The sequence below is a fragment of the Leucopleurus acutus genome (genome assembly GCF_964270905.1).
Source record: "Leucopleurus acutus genome assembly, chromosome: 1".
NCBI lineage: Eukaryota > Metazoa > Chordata > Mammalia > Artiodactyla > Delphinidae > Leucopleurus > Leucopleurus acutus.
The window spans coordinates 73,413,369-73,430,449 of record NC_139142.1 but is presented as its reverse complement, the minus strand read 5'-3'; the positions used below and the strand labels follow the sequence as shown (position 1 = coordinate 73,430,449).

The window sequence follows — 17,081 nt, the reverse complement described above, 5'->3', positions numbered from 1 at the left end:
GCTCTCAGGGTCTCACGCGGCTCGGAGGCGCGGCGCGCATGCTCAGTCTGGCACCTCTCCGGGCGGGGCGGGAGACCCAGCGCTCCGAGGCGGGGGGAGTAGCGCTCGCGCAGCCGCCCCTCACAGGAGCGGGCTCAGCGGCTGCTGCAGCGCTCAGCGCCGGGGCCCTGCCGGAGCCGGGTCTAGCATGTGCCGCGTCTCCCCGGCGGTGGCGACGGCGGCTCCTCTGCAGCAACAGCGGCAGCAACGGCCGCCATGGCCAAGTCCAGCGCGGAGCTCACCCGCGAGCTGCAAGGTACGAGGCTGCGGTGGTCTCCGGGACGCCCCGTCCGGGAGCCTCCCAGACCCAGTGCGTTCCTCCCCGCGGTACACCCCGGTGCCTTCCGCCCCTCATGCATCCCGTTCCAAGGCAGCTCCCTGCCCCTGCATCCCAGCTCGGGGCATCGCTGTCCCAGAGCATCCTCCGCTGCCCCTCGCCTCACCCCGTCAGGACCTACGTGTCCCAGAGCCGCCCGTCCTGATCTTCAGTGACAGGTGCAGTCCCTTCACGCCCCCTGGGGCCGACTCTCAGCGATTCTGGCCCATCCCTCGGCGAAGCATCCAGTGTCCCCTCCGGAGAATCCCCGTTTCCCCGCCGGGCGGGGCCGGGCCAGCCCTGCCGGGTGATGGGAGCTGCCCCAGGTCCTGACCTCTTCTGGCTTCAACACCCTCCCTCCTCTGGGCCCGGCCCCGGAACTGGCTCGAGAGCCCCCCTAGCGCCCCGGCCAGTGGGGCAAAGAAGGGAGTCAGGGAAAAGGGCCTGGACTGGAACTAAAACCAGGAGCAGGGTCTACTGAAGCTCATCTACCACAGCCCGCATCCCAGCCTGCCCCCTTCTCTCTACCCCACACCCACACCTCACGGCCTCTCCTGTTTGCCTGGTTCTCAGACTCAGACCAAACCAAGGCCCGACCCCCGAGCACTGCCAACCCTGACCCCCAGAGGCAGGAGCACAGGCTAGCCCACGCAGAGACCAGGACGCTCAAGGATACTCAGAGGCACGCTGCCCCGTGGCGATTTCCCACAGCTCCACAGGCACACAAACACAATCATGAGATGTGTGTACACACATCTTTACAGAAGCCGCACACACACACACGCACGCACGCACACGCACACACACTGGGATATCTGGATGATTCTGCCAGCAGATGGGTATGGAACTCATTTAAACACTAACTCCTTCCTACCCCGCAGCTCCCACCCACACCAGAGCTGGCTGGCTCTGTGCCCCTTTCACAACTGCAGACACAGCATACTCATTCACACTTACCCATCCCCACCAATGCCACACACGGGCTCCCTGGCATCTTCTTTACATGCGTAGTAAAAGGTAGACACTCACACCCAGACCACCTAGAATGCAGCCGAAGGGATACCCTCCACACCCCTACACACTGACTCACTCTGTATGTGTTGACAGCTGCTGGAGTGCACGGGTTGGAAAAATCCTTCACACTCTCCCACAGTGTCACTCAGCTACTGTCCCCCGACTCAGGAACGTCAGGAGCCAGAGTTTTCTCCACACCCCACTGCCTTTCTAATAGAAAGAGAAAAGTTACCCAAGGAGGAAAGGTCTCGGTCCCTGTCCTTCTCGGTCTCTCTCTGATTCTCTCTCCTCTCCTCTGCCCCTGCCCCTGGAGAGCCTCGGGTTTGCGGGGGCGGCCAGGGTCAGGGGAGCTCTGAGCAGCCCACCACCCACCTGCAGACAGCATCCGGAGGTCCCTGAGCCAAGCGGCTGTGCTCCAACAACATCGTGTCAAGCTGGAGACGAAGCCCAAGAAGTTCGAGGACCGAGTGCTGGTGAGGACACTGGGCCGGGGGAGGGGAGGGGGGTCAAGAGCACCTGGGCTGGTGAGGGCAAGGAGCCTGGGGAGGCAGGGGAGACAGAGGTGGAGGGAGAGCTGAGAAGACATAGCCTGGGGGCAGGGGGAGCCTGGACGGGGTGGATGTCTAGGAGCCTAGGGTGGGGCATGTGAGAGAGGGGGGACTTCCAGAGCAGAGGGTCAGCTGGCAGGGGGTGCACACAGGCTGAGGGGGCTAACAGAGGGCAGGGTGACTAGGGCCCAGGAAGCTGCCGTTTGCTGCTGACATTCTTTTCCCCTCTCTGAAGGCCCTGACCTCCTGGCGCCTCCACCTTTTCCCCCTTAAAGTCCCAGCCAAGGTGAGTTGGGCCGATGAGCCGGAGAGCACCTGGCGTGCTCCCCTCTGAGCCTGGCAGCCAGGCCCTGACCATGAGCTGGACATCCCCATGTCCCCTCCCCCCAGGTGGAGAGCTCCTTCAATGTCCTGGAGATCCGTGCCTTCAACACGCTCAGTCAGAACCAGGTGAGCACCAGGGCTCGGGCCCCACTCCTGGGCCAGCGGGAGGAGGGAGCCTGCACCTGAGGCCCTGCTGCTTCCTCTCCCCCAGATCCTAGTGGAGACAGAGCGTGGCATGGTGAGCATGCGGCTGCCATCGGCCGAGAGTGTGGACCAGGTGACGCGACATGTGAGCTCTGCCCTCTCCAAGGTCTGCCCTGGCCCTGGGTGAGTGGCAGAGGAGAGTCTCTCAGGGGTCAGACAAGGAGACCTCCTTCCTCCCTCCCTCCTTCCCCTGGGCCCCCGAGACATCAAGGCGAAGAGCTCTTGTGTCCCTATTCCTGCTTTTCCTGGGGATCCAGAAGCTATAACAGGGTAAGAATTGAGAGCCTCTTTCCACCCATCTTGGGATGGATTTGTTCATTTTCCAGGAGTCTAATCCGGCGTGGAAATGCAGATACCCCAGAAGGGCCCCGAGACACGTCCCCCAACTCTGAGACTTCCACGTCCACCGCTCACAGCGTCTGCGGTGAGCAGGGGCAGACTTGAGGAAAGTGGGGCCTACACCACCCTGCCCCTTGCTCAGAGTCCTCTGTGTATGGGCCTTTGCCTGCCCTGAGACTCCACGGCTCCCAGACCTCAGAGGTTCATGAACCCAGGACACTGGTGCATAAAGTGACCTTGACCTTTCCTTGAACTCCAAGCCTGTTCCCCACCCCCTTACCGCTCAAGGAGCCAGCCCATCTCCTGCCCCACAGGTGGCTTCTCCGAGACCTACGCCGCCCTGTGCGACTACAATGGGCTGCACTGCCGTGAGGAGGTGCAATGGGTGCGTTGGGCCAGGACCGGCAGGCGGGCAGGTGGGACCCAGAGGGAGGGGGCAGAGGAGGAGGAGGAGGGAAGCAGGTGTGAGCCAGTTCCACCTCTCCAAGGATGTGGACACCATCTATCATGCCGAGGATAACCGGGAGTTCAATCTTTTGGATTTCAGCCACTTGGAGAGCCGGTAAGCAGATGGGGTAGAGACTCAAGCCCCCATTCCAGCCCCAGCCCAGCCCTGGCCCTTCTAGGCTCTCCCTTCTGGTCCTACCCACAGCCCAGGCTGTGTCTCCCAGCCCCCACCCCCCTGCCTTCCACCCATCTAGGCTTTCCCCAGCCCAACCACCCCAGCCCTAGTCTCTTCCTCCCGGCCCTAGCCACCTGCTCACCACCTGCCTGCCGCCCTCAATCTCCCCACAGAGACTTGGCCCTAATGGTGGCAGCCCTGGCCTACAACCAATGGTTCACCAAACTCTACTGCAAGGACCTGCGGCTGGTAGGGTCTAGGAGGGGCAGTGGGGAGGGGAGAGTACTGCCCTCTCTGGCTCCTGGTCACATGACCCCCTCTGTCCTCAGGGCTCTGAAGTGCTAGAACAGGTGCTACACACCCTGAGCAAGTCGGGGAGCCTCGAAGAGCTGGTGCTGGACAACGCCGGGCTTAAGACGTGAGGCCAGCCTCCTCCTTGGGCAGTGGTACCCCCTTGATGTAGTCTTAGGGCCCCAGAACCTCAGAGCATGATGCGGGCCTCTGCACCATCTCATCCAGCTCCTCACCGTACAGAAGAGGCCCAAAGAGGGCACAGAGCAAGCCAGCCTAAGCCTCCTGACCCCCAGCTCCACAGCCTTCCCCCGTACCTCCATGCCCCGTCCCCTTCTGCCGTCAGCCACCGAGCAGAGTGCGCTGCTCCAGTCTCGAGGACCCTAAGCTGGGCTTTGTCTCAGCACAACTTCCCAGGTATTCCGGAGTGACGGCAAGCTCCCTGGCAGGCCCCGAGCTGCTCCCCACCTGCGGGGGCCTCCAACCATTGCAGCCCCAGCCAGGCAGGCAGGTGGAGGAGGAGGGTAAGCCCGGGGCCTGGGACAAACACATCCTTCCTCCCCTTCCCTGAAGGGACTTTGTCCAGAAGCTGGCCGGGGTGTTTGGGGAGAACGGGAGCTGTGTGCTGCATGCCCTCACTCTGTCCCACAACCCCATCGAGGACAAGGGTGAGCCCCAGCCCTGAATCCTACCCCCCATCACAACGCAGACCCCTATCCCAGCCCAGAGCCCAACCCAGTCTGAACAGGGGCTCTCCGACCTGATGCCAGCCCCTGCCCTAATATGCCATCCTTGACCCCAGGCCCATACCCCACTCAAGCGCCCAGTCTGGCTCTGCACCACCTGCCCCCACTGCCCATCTCTCAGTGGGCCCCTTTCTCTCTCCACTCCCCAGGTTTCCTCAGCCTGAGCCAGCAGCTCCTCTGCTTCCCCACTGGCCTCACCAAACTGTGCCTGGCCAAGACTGCCATTTCCCCTCGAGGTACCTGCCCCGGGACCCCCTGACCTCTGACTCTGACCCTCCCCCAGCACTGCCTGGGTGTCGAGTCCCAGAGGTGTACCCATACACTCACACGGCATCCCAGGGATCAAAGAAGGGAAAGGAGCCACATTTGGAGAGTGGGGAAGAGTTGTATGCAAGGGGAAGAGTTCATGGGGGTGGCCAACCCAGCCCAGTGCCCGCTGTGCTCAGGGCTCCAGGCGCTGGGCCAGACCTTCGGGGCCAACCCGGCCTTTGCCAGCTCCCTTCAATACCTGGACCTGAGCAAGAACCCTGGGCTGCTCGCCACAGATGAGGCCAACGTGAGTCCACGAATATAGCCTCAAGCCCCTGCAGAGGCCCACTCGGGTTTCAGGGCCTGAGGTCCTGGGGAGGGGAGGGGTTCTGTCACCCCTTCACCTGCAACCCCTCTGTCCTTCCTTCCCAGGCCCTCTACAGTTTCCTGGCCCAGCCCAATGCCCTGGTGCACCTGGACCTGGCGGGGACTGACTGCGCCATCGACTTGGTGAGGGGCTGGTGACGGGGCAGCCAGCCTGTGGTGATCCGGGGAGGCTGGGGTGGGTCACCCCCTCCTTGAGTACAGAGGTGGGCAGAGCTGGCAGGATGGCTTCAGGTTCAGCTGAGTTACAAATCAACGCCAAAGCTCACACCTGTGCAGCACTTTATCCGTGCGCCGCCAAGGCTGTGCTGGCTGTGCCTAAAAGCCAGCCCGGATCTGTTCCTCAGCCGTGAGCCCCAGCGTAGCGCTGAGTCCACCGGAGGAAAGGACTCCTTCCCTAACTTGAACCAGGCACCTTACGAGCTTGTGGGCGCCCTGGCTTTACACATCCACTGCCTATGAGCCTCTCAGCCCCTGGGGGCCAGGCAGGTGGGAGTAGACCCACTTTCCACAGAGGGGAAACTGAGGCTTGAAGAGGCTAAGTAGGCAGGCGCAGCGGGGCCCTCACAGACTGACCGCAGAGGACGAAGCGCCAGGACCTTGGTTGCGGGGGAGGAGGGAGTCCTCGTCGCCCCTCCCGGCAGCCCTCCCAGCCCCATGAGACGCACCCTGTCTCCACCCCACAGCTTCTGGGCGCCCTGCTCCACGGCTGCTGCTCCCACCTCACCTACCTCAACCTGGCGCGCAACAGCTGCTCCCACAGGTGGGAGCACAGGGGTGCAGGGAGGGGCGGGGCAAGTCGTGGGCACCCCCTCCCTTGCTGACCCCAGGCATCTCCGCAGGAAGGGCCGGGAGGCCCCGCCTGCCTTCAAGCAGTTCTTCAGCAGCACCTACACCCTGAGCCACATCAACCTGTCGGCCACGAGGCTGCCCCTGGAGGCCCTCAGGTCGGGTGGGTGCAGGGTTGGGGGGCGTCCGAGGGGGAACCCTGGGAGAAGGGGGTGAGGGGTAAAGGCGGGCCTGCTGACCTTCCTCCCACAGGGCGCTGCTCCAGGGCCTCTCCCTCAACAGTCACCTCAGCGATCTGCACCTGGACCTCAGCAGCTGTGAGGTGAGCCCTCAGTCCCTCACCCATCACCCCACCGTTCATTTCCCTAAGTCAAGCTCTGGCTCCGTCCTGCCTCCGCGCTACCCCTCAGCGACCCGCCCCCGCCCTAACCTCACCCCCACTGTCCCCTCTCCGTCTGTGGTCTGCGGCCCTCTTTCTAGAGGTCATTTTCAGTCTCCAGATCTCCTCGCTGACCGCTTTGGGGTGGGAGATACCAGGCTTTCCCACCAGATGGCAGGAGCGAGCTGTCTCCAGAGCAGCGGCCTGGACATTTTTCTGGCTGAAGGGAGGGGAGAGAGCCCTAGGGAAGGATCTGGTATAGAGCAGGGGCCTCCAGATTTCACACCCGAGAAGACCTGGTATGACCTTGAATCCTGGCATGACGCCTCTTATCTCTAAGCATTAAAGGTGCCCTGTCTTCCACCCACACCCTGTCCCTGCAGCTCCGCTCAGCTGGAGCCCAGGCTTTGCAGGAGCAGCTGTGGGCTGTCACCTGTGTGGGCAGCCTGGATCTGTCAGACAATGGTGAGTGGGGGCGCTTCCCTTCCTGGGGGCCAGGTGCGGACAGGGGCCTAGAGCACGGGGGAGAAGCCCTAAGGAGACTCCAGTGAGCTTCGGGCCTCAAGGCCAGGCCTCTCCCATCTACTGGCCAGGGTTCGACTCGGACCTCCTGACACTGGTGCCCGCACTCGGCAAGAACAAGTCCCTCAAGCACCTGTTCCTGGGCAAGAACTTCAACGTCAAGGCCAAGTGAGGGCCCCTGCCTATACCCACAGACCCTCACTCCATCATCACCTATCCTTGTGGCTCACTGTGTTCCCCTTGACCGCCTCTCCACTGCTCCACTAACATGACCCCAGCCCCCTCCCCTCCTACTCTGAGCCCCGACTCCCCGCAGGACCCTGGAGGAGATCCTCCACAAGCTGGTGCAGCTAATCCAGGAAGAGGACTGTGTGAGTGCCTGGGCCTGGGAGGGGACCTGCAGCGACAGGGGCTGCAGGGACTGGGCCAAACCCCCGACTTGCCCACACAGTCCTTGCAGTCACTGTCAGTGGCAGACTCCCGGCTGAAGCTTCGCACCAGCATCCTCATCAACGCCCTGGGCAGCAACACCTGCCTGGCGAAGGTGGATCTGAGCGGCAATGGCATGGAGGACATCGGGGCCAAGATGCTGTCTAAGGCCCTGCAGATAAACTCCTCCCTCAGGTGGGGCCCACACCTGGAGCCCCAGCCCTCCCCCATGCACATACATGCCCTCCCTGCTGCCTCGCTGCTCTGTACCCCAGCTTCCAGGAGACCCTTAGTCCCAGGACCATCTCTGAGTCAGCCTCATTACCCAGGAAAAGAGGGAAGGCTCCCGAGGGGGATGTGTCCCCTCCCCCTAAGAGAGACCCTGAGGGAGGGGTAATGCGCTAATGCTCACCCTTTCCCCAGAACTATCCTATGGGATCGGAACAATACATCTGCCCTAGGCTTTCTGGACATTGCAAGGGCCCTGGAGAGGTGAGTAGACCAGGGCCCTGCCCTGATCCTAGCCCCCAGCTTCCCTGTACCTGGACCAGGCCTGAACTACACCAGCCCCACCCCAGTCCACCTGACCTACTTGCATAGAAGTGTTAGGAAGGACCACAGAAGAGGGAAATGGTCAGCAAGAGGTGGGGTCTGGGGAGCAGGAGGTTCTATCCCACCCAGCTGAGCCACTCTGTCCCACAGCAACCGTACGCTGCGCTTCATGTCCTTCCCCGTGAGCGACATCTCTCAAGCCTACCGCAGCGCCCCTGAGCGTACCGAGGACGTCTGGCAGAAGGTGGCGGCCTGAGCAGGGTGGAACCTGAGGGGCAGGGGCCCGCCCACATCCCCTGGCCCTCACCCCACCCACCCATCATCATCTCCAGATCCAGTGGTACTTGGTGAGGAACAACCATTCTCAGACGTGCCCGCAGGAACAGGCTTTCAGGCTGCAGCAGGGCCTGGTGACCAGCAGCGCCGAGCAAGTAAACGTTTCCCTCCGAGACACAGGGGGCACACGTGGGGCCCGCAGGGCACAGGGCTGATGTGATGGAGCGCAGGTCGGGGCGGGAGGGGTCATGAGAAAGGCATCGTGTGGTGCCCGTAAGTGGATTGAGCATGTGGGAGAGCAAAAAGACAGGACGTGCAGAACGTGGGCCCCAAACATGAGAGAACATGTGTGCAAACAGCAGGGGTCCCAGACAAGGGGTCCCAGGACTGTGGGAGCTCCACTGAGTGTTCAAGGGGGCATCCCAAGAAGAAGAGGGAACAGGCCATCGGGAGACATCACCCTTACCCCTGTCAGTGGCAGCACCAGTAGCACTGCCCAAGGGGGCCCAGAAATGGGGCGCCTGGGGGCCCGCCTGGGAAGGTGAAGCTGCAGGAGTCCCCCTAACACTCCTGCCGCCTGTGGTGCAGATGCTGCAGCGGCTGTGCGGACGGGTGCAAGAGGAGGTTCGGGCGCTGAGGCTGTGCCCCCTGGAGCCCGTGCAGGATGAGCTGCTCTACGCTCGGGACCTCATCAAGGATGCCAAGAACTCCCGGGCGGTGAGCCCTCCGCAGCCCCGCCCTCCCCTGACGGTCTAGAGAGCCCAAGAAGGCCAGCCCAGGAGTGTCCAGGCCCAGGAGCGCCCATGGCCAGCACTGCCTATCCCCCCAAGTTTTCATGGCCTCCTAGGCCGGGGACCCAGCGAGGCCAGACTGTGACCTTCTGATCAGAGCCCCTTTCTTCCCCAGCTGTTTCCCAGCCTCTATGAGCTGGGCCACATGCTGGCCAACGACGGACCCGTGAGGCAGAGGCTGGAGTCAGTAGCCAGCGAGGTGTCCAAGGCTGTGGACAAGGAGCTGCAGGCAAGTCCTGGGGAGGGAGCCCGGTGCTGACCAAAGCCCTAAGCACGGGCCGAGGCCAGCACGGGAGGATTACCGTGGGCAAGAAGGAGTTGCAGAGCTGAGAGCACCTACACTCCCACTGTGCCAAGGCATTGCTAGAGACCCGGCCTCAGATATTTGCTGCTCGTTTCAACCTTAGCCCCTGAACCCTGAGCTCTCCCTCTGGACTCTGATCCTTGGACTGACTCTCCCCTGTCCATGTGTCCATGTGGTAGGATGAAAAGGACACTGACCAGGATGTGGGGAAGCCTGAGTGTCCAAGGCTCTGCTGCTAACCAGCCCTGTGACCTTGGCCGGCCCCTCAGTCTCCCCACGGGGGGCTGGAATAGACAGGCTGGAGTCTCTTCCACTGTGGTAGCAGCCCTGACCCCGCCCTCCTTGGGGCTCTGGCCTCCTTTCCCCACGTACTAGGTGATCCTGGAGTCCATGGTCAGCCTAACGCAAGAGTTATGCCCCGTGGCCATGCGGGTGGCTGAAGGGCACAACAAGATGCTGAGCAATGTGGCTGAGCGCGTCACTGTGCCCCGGAACTTCATTCGAGGGGCGCTGCTGGAGCAGGCGGGGCAGGACATTCAGAACAAGCTGGAGTGAGAGGCGGGGGTGGGACTGGAGGGGGGGCTGGACTAGGCCTGGAGCACTTAGGGACTTGGGGGGCCCAGCCATCAGCAATGAATAATGAATGACACAATCTACATTACGAGGGATGAATCTTTAACCAACTGCAACCTTGCTATTTAGGGTCTGACTCATCTTTGCCCTAGCAGTCTAAATGCTGAGCTGGGGTTTAGGAGTCCGAACAGTGCACACACGTGTACACGTACACACAGCCGCGCACATACCCCCAGGAACTGACCTCTAGAAACAGAGCACAGCCTCCTCGGAGGTGTGGACAAAGAATAGGGGTGCATGGACTGCGCTGCCCATCCCCCCAAGTTTTCATGGCCCCTAGAGCTCTCTCTCATTCCAGTCTGGGTGCCACCTCTCACTAAAATGAGGGAAAATTATTACACAAACCCGTGAAATGGCCAAGCTCAAGAAGTGCTGGTTCCTGCTCTTACAGCAGAGACGGGCAGAATTCACTCAACACCTCAGTTTACCTTGCTCTGTTCCACTGGAGCTCCAGGGGCCGGACCCAGAGCCCCTCTGCCCCTCCTTCCCCTCAGTTCGTCTTCGTCCACCCTCCGCCTCCACACACGCCTAGGCTGGAAGGGCTGTGGGTGGAGCTGGGTGGTGGATCCCAGGTGCCTCATACAGCAGCTGTGTTCTCCATGGGCAGCCGGGGCAGCTGGCCCGCTCCCTCAGGCGTCTGGGGAAGGCTGGGGCAGAGGCTCAGGGGCAGGGAAGGAGGAGCTGAGCCACGCCCCTGTGCCCACAGTGAAGTGAAGCTCTCAGTTGTCACCTACTTGACCAACTCCATAGTAGACGAGATCCTGCAGGAGCTGTACCACTCCCACAAGAGCCTGGTAAGACTTCTGGGCCTCAGCCAGGCCCAGACCTGTCCTCCACCCCGCATCACCCGCACCTCCCCCCACCGGCCCTCCCTGTCAAGGTCCTGGGCGGTGGGCGGCTTCCTTGGGCTCCTGTTCACACCTGTCCTTCCCTAGGCCCGACACCTGGCCCAGCTAAAGACACTGTCAGATCCGCCAGGGGGGCCGTGCCAAGGACAGGATCTGTCCTCCCGGGGCCGAGGCCGGAACCATGACCGTGACGAGACCACAGATGATGAACTTGGGACCAACATCGTGAGCACCCCCACTCCCCTCCTTAACCTTGGTCCTGCCCCTGCCCCTGCAAAACACTGTCCCCTTCTACTTCCCTGGACTCCACTCTCTGCCCCTCGCCGGGTCTCATCCCCTTGCCCCGATCCCGCCCAGCCTCTTCCCTTGTCCCATTGCCTCAGCCGCCTAAGGACAGGGAAGCGGGATGGACTCTAAAGAGAAGGCTTTATGAGGAATGGGAGGCTCCAGGCGAGGCTCCTGGCATTTGCCACCTGGCCCCACCGTATGCCTCCGTCTCTGCAGGACACCATGGCCATCAAAAAGCAGAAACGCTGCCGCAAGATCCGGCCAGTGTCTGCCTTCATCAGTGAGTCTTCCAGCCTCCGCACTGATGGCCCTGATTCCCTTTCTTTTATCTCTGCCTCTCCAGCCTGCTTTCTCCCTGTCCCTCTAACGCTGCTCTCCCCACAGGTGGGAGCCCTCAGGATGTGGAAAGCCAGCTGGGGAGCCTGGGGATCCCCCCTGGCTGGTTCTCAGGACTCGGGAGCAGCCAGCCCACAGCTAGTGGCTCTTGGGAAGGTCTATCTGAGCTGCCCACTCATGGCTACAAACTAAGGCATCAAACACAAGGGAGGCCCCGGCCCCCCAGGACCACCCCTCCGGGACCTGGTCGGCCCAGCGTGAGTCCCTAAAGCCTCACAGGAGGACCAACTCCACTTAGCAATGCCAGAGCCAGAGATTCTAGCTCTAGGACACCAGTGCCAGAGGTACTAGCCTTGGGGGATTGGGCAGGAACCCAGGCAGGCCATGGAACAGAAGAAGAGGAGCTATCCGGATTGGATGGAGCTAGACCTTGTCACAGATAGGAAATCTCTGTCTGCTAGACAGTGGCAGTTCTCCTTTTGGTGAGAGAGAGTCAAGAGTCACCAAGTTTAAGACATGCCCAGGTATCCTGAGGTCTAAGTTTCCATGGGGCCAAGAAGAGGCAAGTCCAAGTCCAAAGGGGAAGGCCTTGAGTGGATGGGAGGAGGGCTTCCTCACCCAGATGGGATATCCTACAGGACTTTCCTCCCAGCAGGTGCCAGTACCTGGGACCCGTCAGGAGAATGGGACGGCCACCCGCCTGGATGAGGGGCTGGAGGACTTCTTCAGCCGAAGGGTTATGGATGAAAGCTCCAGGTGTGGTGCCCCGGCACACCCCCAATTTCAGCAGGCCCCGAGGCCCTGGAGGGCTCCCGTGTCCACCCATCTCCCAGAGAGCCCTCTCCAATGGCAGTGCTCCAAATCCAGTCTCTCTGGGAGATTCCCCCACGTTCTCTTTCCTCCACACCAAGCCCTTAGTTCCCATGTTCTCTGAATCCCCTCATGACAGCAGAAAAGAATGGGACCAGAGTGAACCACCACAGCGGGATTGGGGTTGGGGGGATAGCAGGCCCTGGAATGGGGTGATGGTTAGTGGTACCAGGCCTGGAGGGTGTGTTCTGTCACTGTCCTGCACAGACTCCCCGGCATCTCTCCAGAAGGAACTGGGTCACTTGGAGAGGCTGAGAGGAGATGGGGGGAGGGGTGCCTGGGAGGGAAGAGGCTGCTGGAGGGTTGTGACAGGGAAGGTGAGGACACCATCCCCTGAGAATAGGTGGAAAGGGTTATGGAACGGCAGGAAAGACTAGATGAGACAGGATAGCTGGAGGTTCCGGAGAGCCAGGACTGGCCTAACGCCAGCACCACCCTGGGCCCTGAACGACCTCGGCATCTGACCTAGGTATCTCCCCACGACTTTGTCACTAACCCACCCCGACCTTGCCCAGCTACCCCCGGACTCTGAGGACCCTGCGGCCAGGCCCCTCGGAGCCGCCACTCCCTCCACTCCAGAAGAAGAGGCGCCGAGGCTTGTTTCACTTTCGCCGGCCCCGGAGCTTCAAGGGGGACAGGGGGCCAGGGTCCCCCACCATCGGGCTCCTCCTCCCTCCGCCCCCGCCCCCGCCCCCGACTCAGGAGAGCCCCCCCAGCCCAGATCCCCCCAGCCTCGGCAATAATTCCTCCCCCTGCTGGAGCCCAGAAGAGGAGAGCAGGCTCCTCCCTGCATTTGGCGGGGGCCGGGGGCCTTCCTTCCGCGAGAAGATGGTAAGTGAGGCAGGAGTGCTGAGTCCTGGTTTGCTGCCCCACACATAGCCCATCCACGCACCCCACGTTAGGAAATTAACGGGAGATTGTTAGCACTCGGGAACTTGGTCATTCCAGCTCCTCGCTCCTGGGCTCCTTGGGCTAAGCCTGGTGACGCAGCGCATGCTGGGAGTCCACCATGCAAATGAGGGCAGTGGAAAGACTCAGAGGGTCTGGTTAGGGCTTCCCCCGGCAGAGGGCTCTGAGGGGTTGGGGGCCTCCCCTGCTCCCTTGCTGCCTGTGGAGCCCCTTCTCCATCGGGAACTGATTCTAAACCCGAAACCTTGTTCCAGGGCACCGACGGGGCAGAGCCTGGGGAGGGGGGCCGGGCCCCTGGGACAGCACAGCAGCCAAGGGTCCACAGTGTCGCCCTTCCTGGGTTGGGAAGAGCCAAGGGTTGGAGCTTCGATGGGAAACGAGAGGTGAGCGGAACCTGGGGAGGCGAACTGAGGGTCCCGTGGGTCCCTGCATACCACCCTCCCCTCCCCCCGGCCCTGCAGTTGGTAGGTCAGTGGAGAGAGCGATACTCTGGAGTAGAAGGTGTCAGCTGCAGCTCTGCCCCTACACTTGCCGCACAACCCTGGACAACTCACTCTGGAGCCTCTGCTTCCTTATAAATTGTGTGGCCCTAAAAATACTTACCTCTAGAGCTGTTTCCCAAATTTTGATTTGATTACCACTTTTATGACTGCTTTTCACCTTCTCCACATACCACGGCATTATTTACATAATATTTTTATTTAAATCAACTCACTTTTTTTAAAGATAAATTTATTTATTTACTTATTTATAGCTGCGTTGGGCCTTCGTTGCTGCGCGCGGGCTTTCTCTAGCTGCGGCGAGCGGGGGCTACTCTTCGTTGCGGTGTGCGGGCTTCTCATTGCGGTGGCTTCTCTTTTCGCAGAGCACGGGCCCTAGGCGCACGGGCTTCAGTAGTTGTGGCTCGTGGGCTCTGGAGCGCAGGCTCAGTAGTTGTGGCGCACGGGTTTAGTTGCTCTGCGGCATGTGGGATCTTCCCGGACCAGGACTCAAACCTGTGTCCCCTGCATTGGCAGGGGGATTTTTAACCACTGAGCCGACAGGAAATCCCTCAACTCACCTTTTCAAACTCATTCTGGACCTAAGCATTATCATCTTTAGAATCACAGGCTTGTTGTACTAGTCGTGTTTTTTCTACTACACATAAAATAAACACATATTAAAATAACCGTATGTTCGTTCGTGTAAACCATTTCTTATGCCCCTAGGGGTGGTATGAGTGCCACTCTTTGGGGAAAACAGTCCGAATGTCTAGGGACTAATGAGATGCTAGAGCAGAAGCCCCTTGCTAACTGCAGTCCCCACGCAGAAGGGACTTTTTTAATGACCTGACTCAGCTGTCCTTTCAGGGCCCAGGCCCAGACCTGGAGGGCAGCGTCCAGCCTTGGCAGAAACGGCGCTCCTCGGACGATGCAGGTGAGAATGATCGCCCTCACGTCCTTCCTTTGCCCCGTCTCTCAGGGCCCCTGCTAACATGCCTTTTCCCCTTTCCCCTTTCCCATCCCCTCCCTCCACTCCAGGGCCTGGAGCCTGGAAGCCCCCACCACCACCCCAAAGCACCAAGCCGAGCTTCAGTGCCATGCGCCGAGCAGAGGCCACGTGGCACATAGGTATGGAAAGCCTCTTCTCTGGCAGCAGCTCTGAAGGCCCGGGTTATGTCCAAAGAGACAGAAGCCAACTAAGGGGGAGCAGTAAAATGTCAACACTGTGCAAATGCTTCAGTATAGCTACAAAACTACATCCAAAAGAAACAACCCAATCCAAAGAAAGGTCCCACAGAACAGAAGTGGCTTTGCCAGGCTTAGCCTACAAGGAACAACACTTCGTGGGCGGTTCGGGGAATTCTCTAGAGCGGGGGCCATCAGCAGAACGGCACCCTCTGTAAAGAAGGACTCTCTCTCTGCACCCCAGCTGGGGAAAGGGTGGGCAGTACCAGCCATACCAGGCCCACCTCCAACACTCCAGTCTCCCCCCAAAATAGTTCAGCAGGCCATCCTCCGCTCACGCAGAAAGGTACCCCAGAGCAGGGGCAAGAGCCCCCTGCCTCGGAGGTCAGACACCCTGGGTGTTAAGTGCTGGCTCAGGCACCACCCACAGTGTTGACAGGTTATTCACCTTCCAGAGTAAAGGGCGGGGGGATCATAGTATGACACCTCCCTTCTGCTGGGTTCAGAGCACCTTTCACTTAGGGAGCAGCTAAAGGAAAGCCAGTCAGCTTGGCGTCAGCCTCAGTTCCCCCAGGTCTGGAAGGTGACCCTCCAACAACAGTGACAGGCTGACACTCCCTTCCCTCCTCCACTCCCACCCCAGGGCTAGGGCATAAGGGCGCGGTGCGGAGCCAGGCTGGCCCAAGGCTTGGCACTGCCTGAGCTCCTGCCCCGTCCTCCAAAGCCTACCCAGCGCCGGGGTCCTCTTCGCTGATGATCCCATCCCCCACACAGACTAGCTAAGACACCGGAAGAGGGGCTCCGTCCTTCATTTAGGAGACGGTGATTGTCGGGTGCTCCCTGCACACACCCTAACCGCCGGCACCTTCCTGGGCTTCCTCACCCGCACCTCACAGATACACACACGGACAACCCCAAACACGTGGCACATCCTGGGGTCCAGGGTGCCTAAAGCCACGGAGGCAGGGTAGGGGGAATGGTGAGGGTGCCAGGTACCTCTCCTCCAGACTCACCATCTAAATCAGACTGGCGGAGCGTTCTAGGAGTGCCAGGTTGCAGCCTTGGCAGGGCGCCGGGGCACTGCAGCCCTGGATGGGCAGCCATGCCTGTGGAACCGGCAGGCCGCGGGCCCTGGCTCTGTCCCTGCTCTTCCAGAGGGTCAGCCAGAGCCCCCTGCAGAGGTGACAGGCTCAGGAGGATCCTGGGGACCATGAGAGCAGAAGGGGACATCCGAGGCAGAGACATGGGAGCAAGTGGGCTTGGAGGGGAAGGTCCTGGCCTCCAGGGCTTCACAGGAACAAGGGACAGGGAGGGCTGTGCAAGAATGTCTTTTCCTGCAGTTTCTTCTCTCTTCCCATCCCCCAGCTGAGGAGAGCGCCCCCAACCACAGCTGCCAGAGCCCCAGCCCAGCATCCCAAGATGGGGAGGAGGAGAAGGAGGGGGCCCTGTTCCCAGAGAGGACGGTTCCCGCCAGGAACGCCAAGGTGAGAGCCAGCAAGGCGGCGGGGAGGGCACTTTGAGGAGGCAGAAGGACAAACTGACTGACTGAGCATCTTCCTTCTGTGCCGGCTGCAGGACCCTCCTTTAGCTCTGCGGCCCCCCAAGCCGGTGGCTGTGCACAGGGGCCGCCGGCTCCCCCAGGAGCCAGGGGGCACGGAGGAGGCTGAGACTGGGGATGCGGCCCCAGGAATGAACAAACCCCGACTGAGGCTGGGCTCCCAGCAGGACCAAGAGGAGCCTGAGGTCCAAGGTCTGCCACCTGGCTAAAGGGGGTGTGGGGCACCTCTGGGGCCTTGCTGCCCACATCGGGTCCCTTCCTGGGCACAGGATGAGTGACAGACAGCCAGAAGTCATAGCCTGGATGAGTGCCCAGCCTGTGAGCCCCACTCATGGGTCAGGCCTGCCTTGACTGTCATTTCAGGGCCCCCAGATCCGGGCCGCCGGACTGCCCCCCTGAAGCCCAAGAGGACACGGCGGGCACAGTCCTGTGACAAGCTGGAGCCTGATAGAAGACAGCCCCCTGACCCCACAGGTGCCAGAGGGGTGGGCTAGAGGGTGGTCCCCCTTCCCACCCATCCATGTGACGAGGCCGCCCACACGGCGTGGCTGGCTCTCCCTGCCTGGGAAACAGGACTCCCTGGATTTCCCCCAGCAGGAGCCAGCGAGCCAGGAACAGGGTGACAGCCGCTGCAGCACCCCCCCCCCCAGCCCTCCTCTCGACATGTGCCTCACAAGGACTCAGACCCCCACCCATCCCCGCACCTCCAGGCCCTTCTGCCAGCCCCTGTCCCAGGGACGGACGCAGTACAGCAGGATGAGGCCTGGGGGTCAGGAAGGGAGGGAGCAGCCTGGAGAGAGAGGTTCTGCTTGCTCTGCAGACCTGGGGCGTGGGCGGTGTCTCCTCACCTGGGA

General features: G+C 61.4%; 1 protein-coding gene across 1 annotated transcript; it reads left to right on the top strand.

The window, feature by feature from the left end:
- Positions 1-255: 255 nt before the first annotated feature.
- On the top strand, positions 256-16,721 carry CARMIL3 (capping protein regulator and myosin 1 linker 3; the record flags this gene model as incomplete). The annotated part of the gene is made up of 39 exons (XM_082836303.1): positions 256-295; positions 1,748-1,842; positions 2,153-2,203; positions 2,308-2,367; positions 2,453-2,568; positions 2,772-2,869; positions 3,099-3,169; positions 3,273-3,346; positions 3,580-3,655; positions 3,736-3,824; positions 4,271-4,365; positions 4,593-4,679; positions 4,890-4,999; positions 5,125-5,202; positions 5,763-5,839; positions 5,907-6,023; positions 6,118-6,187; positions 6,628-6,709; positions 6,838-6,934; positions 7,083-7,137; positions 7,218-7,390; positions 7,619-7,687; positions 7,898-7,991; positions 8,080-8,178; positions 8,612-8,740; positions 8,930-9,043; positions 9,494-9,669; positions 10,458-10,545; positions 10,687-10,824; positions 11,104-11,167; positions 11,272-11,480; positions 11,876-11,979; positions 12,609-12,924; positions 13,257-13,385; positions 14,340-14,418; positions 14,523-14,612; positions 16,035-16,153; positions 16,245-16,419; positions 16,591-16,721. The coding sequence occupies 39 exons, from the start codon at positions 256-258 to the stop codon at positions 16,719-16,721; spliced, it is 4,134 nt and encodes a 1,377-aa protein (XP_082692429.1).
- Positions 16,722-17,081: the final 360 nt, after the last annotated feature.